The sequence below is a fragment of the Equus caballus genome, chromosome 2 (assembly GCF_041296265.1).
Source record: "Equus caballus isolate H_3958 breed thoroughbred chromosome 2, TB-T2T, whole genome shotgun sequence".
Classification (NCBI taxonomy): domain Eukaryota; kingdom Metazoa; phylum Chordata; class Mammalia; order Perissodactyla; family Equidae; genus Equus; species Equus caballus.
In genome coordinates this window covers 33,880,413-33,894,616 of record NC_091685.1, presented here as the reverse complement: position 1 = coordinate 33,894,616, position 14,204 = coordinate 33,880,413, and the positions used below count along the sequence as shown (strand labels likewise).

Sequence of the window (14,204 nt, the reverse complement as noted above, 5' to 3'; positions counted from 1 at the left end):
TGCCCAACAGATGTCAAGCTCTGTTCTGGGCAGTGGGGAGGCAACACTGAAAATGATACACCCTTGTCCTCATGAAGCTTACATTCTAGCACAGACAAGAGGTAAATAAATGAGCAAGATCAGTTTAGAGAGGGCTGGGAACCATGAAAAAAATAAAATGGGGTGATATGACAATGACAGATAAGCTCTGGATGCCTTTCAGCTAGGTGCTTAGAGCAAGCCTGTCTGAGAATGAGGCCTGGTAGAAAGTGAAAAATGGAAAGAATGTGCAGAGAACTAGAAGCAGAATAATGGTGATGTGTTTGGAAAACAGAGAGGTGGCTAGTGTGGTTGAAATGTAGGGAGCAACATGGGCAAAGATGAAGTGGACAGGAAGGCGGGGGTTGGCCATAGGGGGCTTTATAAATCATGGTGCAAGGTACGAGGGGAATCTATGGCTTAAGCAAGAGGGTGACAAGCATGATCGTGCTGGCCGCTCTATGTAGAATGGACCACAGGGAGATTGAAGTGGAGGAAAGAGGCCAGCAAGAGTCTACTGCAAAGGTCTAGGCAAGCGATGCTACTGTCCTAAACTTGGGTGGTGACAGTGGAGACAGAGAGGAGAGGACAAGTGCGGGATGAATTTTAGCTGTAGAACTGGAAATCCTTTGCTGAAGGAGTAGATGTGTGGGATGAGGAAAGGAGAGGCATCAAAGACGTGTGCTAGGTCTTTGGTTTGACCTAGGTGTCAATCATCACTGATTATGATGATGCCATCATCTTCACCTGGGTGGTGATGATGTAATCTATTGAAGTGGGGAAGGGACCCAAACAGACAGAAACTGAGAAACAGACACAGACACCTACACGCAGAGACAGATAAAAAGACACACAGAGAGAAAGTCGGAGTGGAGAGAGAGAAAAGCAGAGTGAGGATGGAGGAAATGAGGTTTGGTGCGGCGTGAATGGGAGGGTCAAGAAGGAGGGTTCAGCGGCAGCGTGTGAGGGCAGATAAGAGGCCACGTACGAGGATGAAGAACTGTGGTGCTGTCCTTCCTTTAGCATTTCCTGCACCTGTCTCTGTACCAGGCTCTGTGCTAAGCTCTGGAGATGCAACTCAGGCATGACCTGCCTTCAAGTAGCATACACGCTAGAGGGGAGGCAGAAATACAAGCAAAACCTGCAGTGTGAGGAGTGCCTGGGTGCCCAGGACAAACAGCGGCAGCAGCAACAGCGAGGCTGGCTGCTGCTTAGAGACAATTACTCTCTGCCGGGTAGCGGGCTGCACAAGCATTGCATTTAATCTGTACAGCTCGGTGAGAAAACCAGGTGCTTAAGTCCACCTGGAAGATTGCGGCAGGTTTTCCAAAGAGGTAAAGTTTGAAGAACGAGTAAGAAGTTATCAGTAGGAGAGAATCAGTAAACCAGGAAAATCAAGTTCACAACCAAGATGAGCCAGAGAGTGGCTTCCGCACTGGGTGTGAAAGTGGAAGAAACCACTATTCAGCTGGGGGCCTGCCTGTGTGCCAGAAGCTTCCCATTTGCATGCCAGCTCAGTTCATCCTCGTGAGCACCCTGAGAAGTGGATGTTGTTTGCCCCACTCTACGAATGAAGAGACAGACCCAGAGGAGGGATTTGCCCAAGGTCGCACAGCTGGATGGTGATAGAGCTGGGATTCAAACCCAGGTCTTTCTGCCTCCGAAGTCCATGTTTGCTGATGCAACCTGCGAAAGTCTAGCAAACGGAGGAGCAGGTACCGTCAACCGGAAGTCTTTCACACAAGAGTGTGAGTGGCATCTTGACAAAACTTGGTGAATAACGGGGAACCAGCGTGAGCTCCCAGGAGCAGCTCTAGACCCCTTGAATGCCCAAATGAGAGAGTTTTCCTTTCTCCTCCAGACAGAAATCATCCGGAAGCGTCTCCACAAGGACATCCCCCACCATTCTGTCATCATGCTCAACTTCTGTCCTGACCTCCAGTCAGTCCAGCCCAACCTGAGAAAGGCCCATGGCGAGTTTATCTTCCTCATTGACAGGAGCGGCAGCATGAGTGGAACCAACATCCTCCTCGTCAAGGTACCTGTAGGAGGACCCCTTCCCGCGGGGTCTAGGGCTCCAGGGTAAACCAGTTGTGCTCCCCCAAACCTGCTTCCTCAGCACTTTCTGTTCCAGGGAGCCCTCCTTCCACATTTGAACCACTTTCCTAAATGACAATCCAGGACTAAAAGGAACAACAGCAACTTTTTAAAACCAGTTTGAACAGAGACACCCAAACTCAACTCACTCCAAAAATCAAGCCCTGAAGTGGTGTGAGGAGAGTTAGTTCTGCTGTCCGTTTACAAGGGGTGAAGTCATCAGTAGCTTTCCTTGGCATTCTACAAACCTTTGTTGAGTGCCTGTTCTGGCTAAAACACCTCACTAGGTACTGAGTGGAGAGGGGCACAGGGAAGAGAGGAAGGAAACTAACGTTTGCTGAGGGCCTACTGCATGCCAGACACTGTGCCTACTACTTAATGCACAGCTTGATGTTTAATCCAGACAAGCCCATGAGCTCGGTCCTATTGTCACATTTTCCAAATGGGAAAACCCATCCTGAGAGTTTCAGTGACCTACCCAAGGTCACACAGCTAGTGTGGCCTAAGATTTAACCCATGTCTGTCTAACTATCACTACCACCTGGCATCAGAGATTCATTGGAGATGGCCCCTGATATCAATGAATGGGTAGAATCTAGTAGAAAAGATTTGGTTCATCCTTTTTTTTAATGCCTAATATGTGCAAAGCCCTGTGCTTGCCCATCTGGAAAGAAAGGAGGTTATAAACATAGTTCTTACCCTCAAGGAGCTCACACTCAAGTAACGGGCACAGTCCTGCTACTAAATTATGCCTGGGATCATGGTCTTGTTGCAGTGGAGACTTCTGAAGGAGTGCAGAAGAAAGAATGATAAAACCTTCCCCCTACATATCCAGAGACGTTTCATCTCCCTCAGGAGATTATTCACCTCTATTATGGCATTTTCCAACTCCCCTTTGTATTTTTAGTTGTGTAGATGTCTGTCTCCTCCTCTGGAGTTACGAGTTCATTAGGGGGAAGAATCATGTCTTCCTCATCTACCTCTCCCCGTGGGGCCTTGCTCTGTGCTTACGCATAGAAAGCCCTCAGTCGCTGTTTATTGAACCAGGTAAAGGATCGTAGTTCAAGAAAACGAGGGATCCTCATCAACAAAAAGGGAGAGGGCTCTGCTGTCAAATGAAATTTCATCCGCTCCACTAGTTTGTCCCTGGAGCAAACTCTTGTTTCCAGGACAACAGGATCAGCAAAGAGGGGAGAGGTTAGCGGGATCTGTGATGACAGCTAACTCCTCAGCCTTGCCACGACTGGGTTTTGTCTTGAAGTATGGCAGAGCAATCATGTGAGACCCGAGTTCCTCTTGACACTGGGATGCAGGACTAATTAATACCTTTCCCCATCTGGCCCGCCATCAAAGACAGGAATTGGAATGGGGAGCTGTCCATAGTGCTGGAGTACTGAAGCATGCTCTAGGTTTGTGTGGCCGTGTGTATTCCATTCCGTTCCATAGCTGTATCAATTTGTAAGACGTATCTTCAGTTACTCTAAAGAATCATGGGATCATAAACCCAAAGCATCTGCCAGAGAGCATTTAATCCATTTTTCAGGTAAGGAAACTGAGTCCCCAAGAACTTAAGTGTTTTTCTCACTGTCACAGGGTTAGTGAGGGAGCCTAAGCCTTCCATATCTTGGTTCAGTGCTCATTTTCCTTACCTTACTGATAGAGAATTATAATTCTCTTCCACTAAGAAAAGCTCTCTTCTCTGATTATGCCATTTCTGCTGCATGGCTTAGTGGAAAGGGCAATGCCTGGGTTCCAGGATCAAGTCTGCCACTCACTTGCTATGTGGCTTTGGACAAGTTGGTTTTCAACTCTGGGCTTCATTTATCCTTTCTGTAAAGTGAAAAGAAAGGATTAATTCAGGGAGGGCAAACATATGTCACATGTTCCTCTGTTCCCCTCTCCCAAGCCCAGACAGACATCAATGACAGACCACGACATTTTTTTTCATGCTGAGTCTGGACTCAGTCTCTTCTCATCTTGTGTTCCAGGCAATTACTACCAGTTAAATGGAGTTGGTTTATGAGTGGAAATCCATTTCCTGAACTAAAGACCTTTCCAACCTTTACATTCCAGAATTCTCTGACAATAACTCCCTCTGGCTCTCCTCTCAGCCTCTTTCCCCATGGAGTCTCTCTTGCTCTCTTTTCCAGTTCAGCTCACAGAGCTTAAGGTCATCCCTTCACAAATGGCTTTGCATTGGCACAATCCATTCTGCTACACACGCCCCTGTTAGAGAAAGCACAGAAATTACTCAGGCCACACACCCCTTTCCCCACTGACAATGAGGCCATTTGGGCGTTGCTTGGGTCACTCACTAATTGTGGCCCATTATGTTGGAGTTTTACGAAAAACTAGGCTTAGGGAGGCAGGACAGAGCAAAAATCCAAACAGTCATGCCAAAGGGGAAAGTTCAGCCAATTTAATTTCCTGCAGCTGGTCTCATTCTTCAGCTGCCACTTGCTGCCATAAACATGGCTTTAAAAATTCTAATAGGTGTGAGCAGAGACAATCTGAATGGATCAGCAGAGTCTCCTGCTAGCAGGAATATACGTTAGTGGCTAATGAAAAAACAAGCAGATATTGACTTCTTTTGCAGAAAAACAAAATGTATTGACACAAACAACAAGGAGAGACAGAGAGAATGTTAATGCTAATGTTTAATGTTAATGTTTACAGAGGAGGATGGGAAAGGGGCTGCAGGTCTGTGGGTCCTGGAAGGCCGTATGGTGTGGAAATTGCCAGGATCCACTTGTGACTGTTTTCTTCTATATTCTGGAGTATAACAGTTTGTTTGCCTGAAGCCATGCTGAGATGCTGAGATGCTGAGATGCTATCAATAAACTATATGGGCATACGGGAGAGCTCCTCATTCCTGAGCTCCACGCCAAGGCAGAGCCAACATGAATAAAGATCTCGGAGCTATGTTTTGAAAGCCTCAGTCATGTTCTTAGGTTTTGTTATCCAGTGCAATTCCTTAACCCTCTGAGCCTCAGTTTCCTTACCTGTAAAACAGAGGTATTGATAGTAATATGTATTTCACTGGGTTGGTGATAATAAACGTTTACTGAATGCTTCCTATGTGTCAGGATGAGGCTCAGAGGAGTGACCCAACTAGCCCAAGGTCAAGTTAGCAATGGTGAAGGTGAGATTTCAGCCCAGATATGTTTAACATCAAAGTGTATCTTCTTAACCATTATGCTATAATACATGGTACAGAGATCAAATGAGATAACTAATATAAAGTGCTTAGCACAGTGTTTGGCACATAATAACTACTCAACATTTATCATTGCACTGTATCATCGTCATCATCCTCGGTGTCATCATTTTCCCTCCTGTCACTCCTCCACATCCCCTCTTTGTCATTATTTTTTTCAATATACCTTCATCAAGGTCTCTTGGTGTTGCATAGTTAAACAGGTTAAGATTCCACAATGTTCACAGATTTCGGAGGCAAAGTGACATGTGTTTGAGTCTTGGCTCCACGATTTACTATCAGGATGCTCACCAACAAGTCACTTCACTTCTCTGTGCCTCAGTTTTCTCTTGTATAAAGTGGGGGTGATGTTGTGCCCGCCTCAGGGCTATTGTGAAGATTACGTGGGGTAACGCATGTAAAGTACGTCTTGGGCATTCAGCAAATACGAGCTAAAGAGACTGTCCCTAAGAAATCTGTCCCTCGTTAATGATAGTTAGCATGAGTCTGCTGCAAAAGGCCTTGGATGAAAGCCAGAAGCCTGTTCCATCACCAGTGTGACCTGGACCAGACCACGTGCTCCCGTTAGATGTCAATTTTGTTCTGGCAGAAAGGAGTGGGTGCTCCCTGCTCTCCCTCCCTCTCAGGGTCAGCAGGAGGTGAAACGGAACTGGCAAACCATAATAGAATGGCTTTGAGAAGTCAGACTTGCTACATGGATGAGAAGTTTTATGCTGATGGCTTTGGTGCCGCCGCTGGTCAGCATCAGCAAATTTCCCGATCTGGGGGAGAAGGTGAGGTTGGGTACAGACAGAGGGTAAAAGGTCTGTTTGCAGGCTTCTTCTGTGCTGGGATGAGAATACTGGCGTGTGGTGGCAGAGGTATAACTCCTTCCCGAATCCTGAAAATCCCTTTCTTGCCTGCCAGGATGCCATGCTGGTGGCTCTTAAGAGCCTCATGCCAGCCTGCCTCTTCAATGTCATTGGGTTTGGATCCACATTTAAGACACTCTTCCCTTCCAGTCAGACCTACAGTGAGGTAAGGAGGGGGCAAGACTGGGACCAGGAGAGGGTGGATGGTGAGAGAGGAAGGAAAGGAAGGAAAGAGAAAAGGAAGGAAAAAGAAAGAGGAGATAATCCTGGGGCCTGTCTCAGAAGCTGTCCACCCACATAAAGCCTAGATGATGCCCAGGGACAGAGAATTAAAAAGGGGTTATCTCCGTGTAGGCATTTTTCTGACATCTCAGCCTTCTGACATCACCCCTCTTTAAAATAAAGAATATGTTGGACAAAGTATGAGTGTGCACAGAGAGGGGGTACAGGGATGGGGTAGAGAGGATAACAGGCCTCCCACTCACTGAAGCCTCTGTCTCATGAGAATGATAGACTCAGGCAAGGCTGAGCCAGAGGAGTGAATGGTAAGGGGTAGGGGAGTGAGTAGGTGGGTAAGTGGACATGGAGATGGGCTAAGAATGCAACTCACAGGCTCAAGCTACAATCTGGAACAAGAGGACTGTGGCCCCAGCAGCATGTTCAAAATCGGAGCATCCTACCCAAGGCTAGGAACTGGAAGGAAGGAAGGAGGGAATGAAGGAGGGAAGGAAGGAAGGAAGGACATAGGGACCACTATTCAATTAAAAATAACTTTATGGGTTTTTAAAATACAAAAATAACATTATGATTGCCCCCAAATTTTTAGACCTATATAATCAAAAAGAAAATTTTTTCAATCTCTCATGATCACATCAGTCAGAAAAAAAGAAGAACCACTGTTAAGGGCTTACTCAAAATCCCTCCAGATCTTGTTATCCACATTTATACGCATTTCCAATAAAGATAGGATTAGGCCTTCCATACTGTTCTGTAACCTGCTTTTCCAACGCAATAGTCTATCGTGAGCATATTTCCAAGCCAGTAGGTATTAACCTGCAACATAATTTTAACGGCTGCCTAGTATTTCACTGCACAGATAGATTGCAAATTATTTAACTAAACTCCTCCAGTTGGGCATTTAAGTTGTTTCCATTTGTTTCTATTTAGTCACCTTCGTAGCAAAGACTTTGCATGCATCCTTAGTAATTCCCCTGGGATGAATTCCTAGTCTTGCTCGTTCAAAAGGTACATACACATCTTAAGACTTTTGATACACGTTGTTATTCCCAGTGTGGATGTTGGAAGAGCATCTTCCTGAGTCCGGAGCAGGAGGACATCTGATGTCCAGTGAGAATCTGCCCTTGCTGCAGTGACATCCATCTGGTGCCAGTAAGCCTTGGCCAGTTGGGTCTCACAGCGCTGGTGCAGGAGGCAGGGACTCTGAAGCCCAGTTTGGGGAAATGCTTTCCTCAAAGCATCGTACGGATGTAGTGTCACAGTCAGGCCAGGACTCAGGTATTAAGACTTCTAGCCTAGTGTACTTTCTACCACACTGCCTGCCTCCCTCATCAGAAAAGGAAACCTCATTTGTGCTGAGCAATTAAGGGTTTGACATGCCAACTTTTCTAGGAGTGTTTATATTTTAAAGAGGAACCAGAAAGGATAATGATAAGTTAATACACCACAAACGGTGGCATTTCAGGCATTGGTGGGGGTGTTATGGGGCAGAATCACACCAAATAAGTGGCCAGCTATTCTTTCTGTGTGTGGGGCAGAGATGAAATTGGGAACAGGGCAACTCCAGTGAGGCTGAACCATTATCTAGGGAAACAAAGGACTCGTCGCCCAGGGTACTTAGAGTCACCAGGCCATATGGTGACCTGAGGACTGTCTCCCCTACCTGTGTCCCTTCACTGCAGGAGAGCTTGGCCGTGGCCTGTGACAACATCCAGAGAATGAGGGCTGACATGGGTGGCACCAACATCCTCTCCCCGCTCAAGTGGATCACCCGGCAGCCAGTGCACCGAGGCCATCCGCGGCTTCTCTTCTTGATCACAGACGGGGCGGTCAACAACACTGGGAAGGTGCTGGAGCTGGTGCGAAACCACGCCTTCTCCACCAGGTTGGCACAGGCTGAAGGTCCAGGGCTTGGTTATCCTGGGCTGCCCTGGGCTGGGGGTACCAGAAACAGGGCAACATGGAAAATGCCAGAAGGAGAGGAGGCAATCCTATAGTGCTTTGCTTCCAGGATGATGGAGCTGACTTCAGAGTTGGCCTTTTTCCCTCAAAAGTTCAGGATGAGATGCCCACACTTCTGCATACAGCTTCCAAAAAGCAGCCTAGGCAGAGGAAGAGAGGAAGTCCTGCCTGCTGCTTTGACTCTGTACTGAGGTGCGAGTTTACGGGCCCTACGTGTGAATAGGAGTGTCCACTGATGAGCCCATTCCTTCTCCCTCGCCCTCTGCCTGCAGTTAGGGCCAGCTCTGAGATAGCTCTGCCGTCTCATGCTCTGGCCCTTTCTCCATCAGCGGACAACGCTGGCAGAAAGGATGGAACATAGCAGCCTCTGTCCTCCCCTTCCCCTAGGTGCTATAGTTTTGGAATTGGACCCACTGTCTGCCACAGACTGGTGAAAGGGCTGGCAACCGTGTCCAAGGGCAGTGCCGAGTTCCTGGCGGAAGGAGAGCGGCTGCAACCCAAGGTATGTGCAAGGGCTTGAGTCTCTTCTGCTGCTGGAAGCTCAGAGGCCCGACCTGTCACACAGCAACTCAGTGGTGGGGCTGGGATTTTACCCCGAGTCTGAGCTCTCCCTTGGGCCACACTGCACCCCAGTGAGAATCAGAGAGGGGGAGGCCACAGGGCAGACGACCCCTGGAGCTCATACAAGATACTGGATCTTCAGCCACCGGACCACGCGCTATCCACTGGCTGAGCAGAACTGGGGCTCCTGAAGGAGTCCCTGCCTCTCTGGATATGGATTTGTGTTTGGGGTCATTTCTGGCCATGTTCCTGATGATGACAAATGGTGGCTCAGAAGAATCTAAAAGGCCCAGAAATCAAGGAGATTAGAGTCTTTTCTCCATTTCCTGCACAATTGGCACAAATAATCCAACCCTTTGGAAACCCCCCTGTCAGTCCAGGTCCTCCAGGAACCAGAGACAGAGCTAGGGTTAAGAGCGCAAGAGGTTTATTGGGAGACGATGTCTGTGAAAGAGAAAATGGGAAGAACCAGGAAGGAAAACTCTTAAGTCCATGAGGCAGATGCAACGCCTATGAAAGGAAAGGAGGAAAGCAGGTTTGGGCAGGGAGCACTTCAGGCTGCAGTGCAGATCTGGCAGGGTCTCAGCTGGCCCAAAGGGAAGCTCTGGAGCAAAGAGTTCCCAGCAGGTAGTCTGTGTTGGGCTGAAATGTCAGGCACTGGTATCCCTGCCATGCTCAGTCATGGCCTGAGGGCTTCCAGGGAGAGGTGTGATGTTGGCTGGAAAGCCGGGGCACTGCTTCTGAAGACTGTCGCCTGACTGCATTCCTTGCAGGAAAAGGACACAGTCTCTCTTGAAGGGAAATTTGAGGATGCATCTCTGTGGCTGCACAATCCCCAAATCATTTTTCTCCAGCTTTGTAGCACATTTGAGGAGATCAGCCTGGGAGATGCTAAACCACAGCTGTCATTTATTGACCACCTATCATGTGGCAGATACCTCAAATCTAGTATCTCGGCTAGTCCTCCCAACTACACCAAGAGTTGAGAATTACTAACTCACTTTAACAGAAGGGGAAACTGAGGCCCGGGAAGGCAAATTAACTTGCTCAATGTCACTATCCAGTCCATGTTTTGACACAAACTTTCTGTGTCCCCTGGGCTAGTCACAGCCCTACTTAAGTCTTGGATTTTCTCATTTATAAAACGCTGAGCTTAGAGAAGACGACAGCTAAGATCTGCTCCAAGTCTGACATCCCAGGAGTCTAAAAAGCTTAGAAGGATGTTCACTGCTGGGCAAGCCACCCCAAGGCCTACTGTCCCTTCTTCCGTGCTTGCATCCTACCATGCTCATACTCACAGGGTCTTCATGCTCCTCATCCGCACATGCGCGTGCTCACACATCCCCCCAACCTGTGTTCTGACCTGCCCAACAGATGGTCAAATCCCTGAAGAAGGCCATGGCCCCAGTCCTGAGTGATGTGACTGTGGAGTGGGTCTTCCCTGAGACCACCGAGGTCCTGATCTCACCTGTCAGCACCAGCTCCCTCTTCCCTGGAGAACGGCTGGTGGGTTATGGCATTGTGTGTGATGCCTCCTTATACATCTCCAACCCCAGATCTGTAAGTATCTTAGAAATTCTAGGGGTCAATGGGGACCCAGAACCCTGCCCATAAAGCCATCCTTAGCTGGAAAGACTATTTACAGCAGCTAGGAACTAATTGCATCTGGGTTTACAGTTGTGGGGTGTGGTTGCCAGTCATGGGCATCCGGTCTGGTGACACTGCTTGGGTAAATGCTACAATCTCAATAGGTGGTTCTCAAGATCACCTGCAGCAGAAGAACTTGGGGAACACATTTAAAATGCAGAGCTCTAGCTCCAACCCCAGTCTGCTGAATAAAAATCTCTGAGGGTAAGGCCCATGGAACCTGCATTTTACATAATTTCCCCAAACCAATTTTGATAATTCAGTTCAAAACAACTGCACTCAGGTTTCTTTCCCTAAACAATCTATTCAGGTCATATCTCCTTAGACGAGTTTGTGTTTTATTTATTTACATGAATAATTCTCTCATACGTGGTGGCATAAGTGGGATAAAAGTAAAGAACTCGAAGGGAGGCAGAATTCATGCTAAAATGTTGGAGATTGCCTGAGAAACTAGTTCCTCATCCTTCTTCCCTCTTTAGTCAGTCTCTCCACTTCCCCTTGAAGGATTTATTGTCTTGTTTTGTTTTTAAGCAGGAGTCAAAACTCAGTGCCTAGAGGGATTGGGCAGGTATAAAATGAATACCATGGACTTGCAAAAATTAAAGGGATGCCATGAGGGATAGCCATTATCAGTGAGTTCCTAAAGAGGCAACAGGAGTGGTGAGGAATATGGCAAACTGGATCGTACATGCCCTGTCTAACTCGGGCAGGCCCTACTGAGCTCTAAAAAACTGTTGCCATGCAGGAATGTAAACCCTGGGTTAAACGTGTTTCCATTCTTTCAAAAGAAGTTAGAATTTTATGTGAAATTTCCAGATTTCAGAATGTTATGGAATCTCTTAAAAACTATGGTCAGTAATGGTTAATGTGTTATGGAGAGTGGAGAGTTCAACTGCAAGGAAAAAAGTGCCAGGCGTAATGCTGGCCAAGTCTTTGAACAATCTGGGCCCTTCTTGGAGGTCTGGCAGGCAGCAGAACATCAACAGACCCTACCACTAGAAGGGACCACCAAACCCATTCTCCTTTCCTTACCTGCGAGACTAGCAAAGTTTTCTCCCACTACTAGTAGGGCTTTTGGGTAAAGGGTACCCTTGTACATTGTTGGTGTAAACATGATTTGTTCCTTTTCTAGAAAGCAATCTAGAAATAACTAATGAAATTAGAAATACATAACTTTTGAACCTAGAAATCCCTCCAAAAATGCTAATACATAGAAATAAAAGTGATGTAATCAATTTATGTCCAAGGATTTATTGTAACATTTTTTATGGTGATAAAAATAAACGGCCACAAAGTGATTGCTTAACAATAAGGGATGGGAGACTATCGTGCCGTCAAATTGCCGACATGCAGGATTTCCAAAATGCTTTAAGTGAAAAATTCAAGATACCAATAAATGTAAGTAACGTGGTCCAGTTTTTGTAAAACAAATGATGACCCCCAAAAGCTCTTATGTTTTATATGTATGTGTATGTCATGGAAAATGGAATGGAAGGGAGAGATGGTTCATTTTGTTAATTTTGGTTACCTATTTGGAGACAGCAGTGGCATTTAGAATTGTATGTTTTTTAAATTAAATAAGATAATTAAAAATATAAACAATATAAGTGATATGAAAAGTCAATTCCATTCATCACCTCTTAAACAGAAGTCTGCCTGAATTCCCCAAGCAAGCAAAAAACTTTCCCATTATCCTGATTCTTCAAACATGGCACGTCCATCGCCTCCTCTCACACTCCTCGCTGTCTTGTGGATGTCCTTCCTGACATCTAGCTTCACTCCCAGGCCTCTTCTCTCTCCCTCCCTCCAGGACAAGAGGAGACGGTACAGCATGCTGCACTCTCAGGAGTCTGGCAGCTCTGTCTTCTACCAATCACAGGAGGGGCCTGGCCCGGACAGCAGAGACTGTCCCAAGAGCTTGGAGGCACCCTTCAACCTGAGGCAAGCCAAAGATGCCCGGTCGTCCAGTGGAGACTCAGCCACCAATCCTGGTTAGTCTGCTGCTCTTTGTGCTTCACTCCCTTCTCCAAGGCGGCCACGACTGCTCCATTTTACCCAGCAATTGCTATGTGCTAAGCACTTTATACAAACAATCTCATTGAATAGTCAGCAGCTGCAGAGATGGATACCATTACACCTATTTTACAGATGAGGAAATTGAGACTTGCAGAATTTAAGCAACTTGGCTAAACTCATGGAACATGAAAGACATAGAGTATAGATAAAATATCTAGACCTGTCTGCCTCCAAAGCCTCTTTATGGTGTTAGTTTCCATTCAGAGGGGATTCACTTATCACCCAGTAAGGCTGGGTGCTTAGCGCAGTGGGGGAAGCAAAGATGACTCAAACATGGCACTCGTCCTTCATAAGCCCTCCATCCAGTGAGAGAAACACAATTGATCTTAACTCTGATAGAAAGCAGAGTGACGCTGCCACAGGAAAGTTTAACAAACTGTGAGGATCCCAGAGAAAGGCACATCTGGTAGAGGATATCAACAGAGACATAATGAGGGCATTGGTTCTTCGAAGTGGGAAGGGAGAGGAGATTCCAGGCAGCAGACACTGCCTGAGCAAAGATGTGGAGGTGTGATGCCTAGAAAAGACACACACAACTGGTTACTCATCATGTTTGGAGCACGTAATACCTTGGAAAAGGAACAGAAAGGAGAGTAGCTGGGGAGGTAGATCAGGGCCAGATTAGGCAAGGCTTTGAATGCCAGGTAAGGTGGGGCACCTGCAAATATTTCAGCAAGCAAACAGTGGAAAATTCAAGAAATGTCCAAGCAGGAAAGGGTTATGCGAATCCCTCTCTTTCCCTGCTGTCCTCCACCCTGATGGCTCGCCTGCCACCATCCCTGCCCAGGTTTAGACCTCTGCCAGCGACGGCGGGCATATAGCACCAACCAGATCACCAACCACAAGCCCTCGCCAAGGGCCCCCACAGCTAGCGACCCCACGGTGGCTGCCAGGAGATACCCACTGAGGAAAGCCAAGCTGCAGGACCTCACCAACCAGACCAGCCTGGATGCCCCTCCGCGGCAGATTGATTTGCAGGTACCTGAGCAGGGCAGGTTGGAGAGGTTGGAGCTGGGGGAGGTCACGGACAAGGGAGAGCTGTGTCTCCTGCTTTGACCACAAGGATGGGGCCACGACTTACACTGTGAAGTGAGTCCCTTCTTCCTCCTTTTTCTGGAGCTTCACCTACATGACCCCCAATGACATTTTCCTAATAATGATCCCCATTGGTCGATGACATTACCCACTCTCTGCACACAGCACTTCCCAGTTGGCAAGTAGCATCCCCATCTACATTCTCACTTGATTCTACAGCACCCCTGGGAAAGGAGGGACTGTGAGGGCTGGCTATCCCCATTCTCTACATATGTGGAAACTCAGGGCCAGAGAGGTAAAATAACCTATCCAGGGTCACACAGCCAATCATAGAATTGCAACCCAGGACCTTTTGCCTGCAAAACCCTTGCTTCCTCCCTTGCTTCCATCAAATTACACCTTCTGCAAATCCCAAGAGTTGTGCATTCACTCAGGGCAGAGATCATCTCAGAGTCAGAGCCACAGCAGGACCAGTCATCTGCCATGCAGCTAAACCAGAGTTT

The 14,204-nt window shown here is 47.3% G+C and overlaps 1 protein-coding gene across 2 annotated transcripts in view; it reads left to right on the top strand.

Moving 5' to 3' along the window:
* VWA5B1 (von Willebrand factor A domain containing 5B1) overlaps positions 1 to 14,204 on the top strand; it is a 67,062-nt gene that overhangs the window by 33,470 nt on the left and 19,388 nt on the right. For both annotated transcript variants that reach the window (XM_023635593.2, XM_023635592.2), the window contains exons 8-14: positions 1,880 to 2,056; positions 6,239 to 6,349; positions 8,103 to 8,305; positions 8,770 to 8,884; positions 10,318 to 10,503; positions 12,401 to 12,581; positions 13,454 to 13,644. In XM_023635593.2, coding sequence (XP_023491361.2) covers positions 1,880 to 2,056; positions 6,239 to 6,349; positions 8,103 to 8,305; positions 8,770 to 8,884; positions 10,318 to 10,503; positions 12,401 to 12,581; positions 13,454 to 13,644 — 1,164 coding nt within the window. The remainder of the gene's footprint in view (positions 1 to 1,879; positions 2,057 to 6,238; positions 6,350 to 8,102; positions 8,306 to 8,769; positions 8,885 to 10,317; positions 10,504 to 12,400; positions 12,582 to 13,453; positions 13,645 to 14,204) is intronic.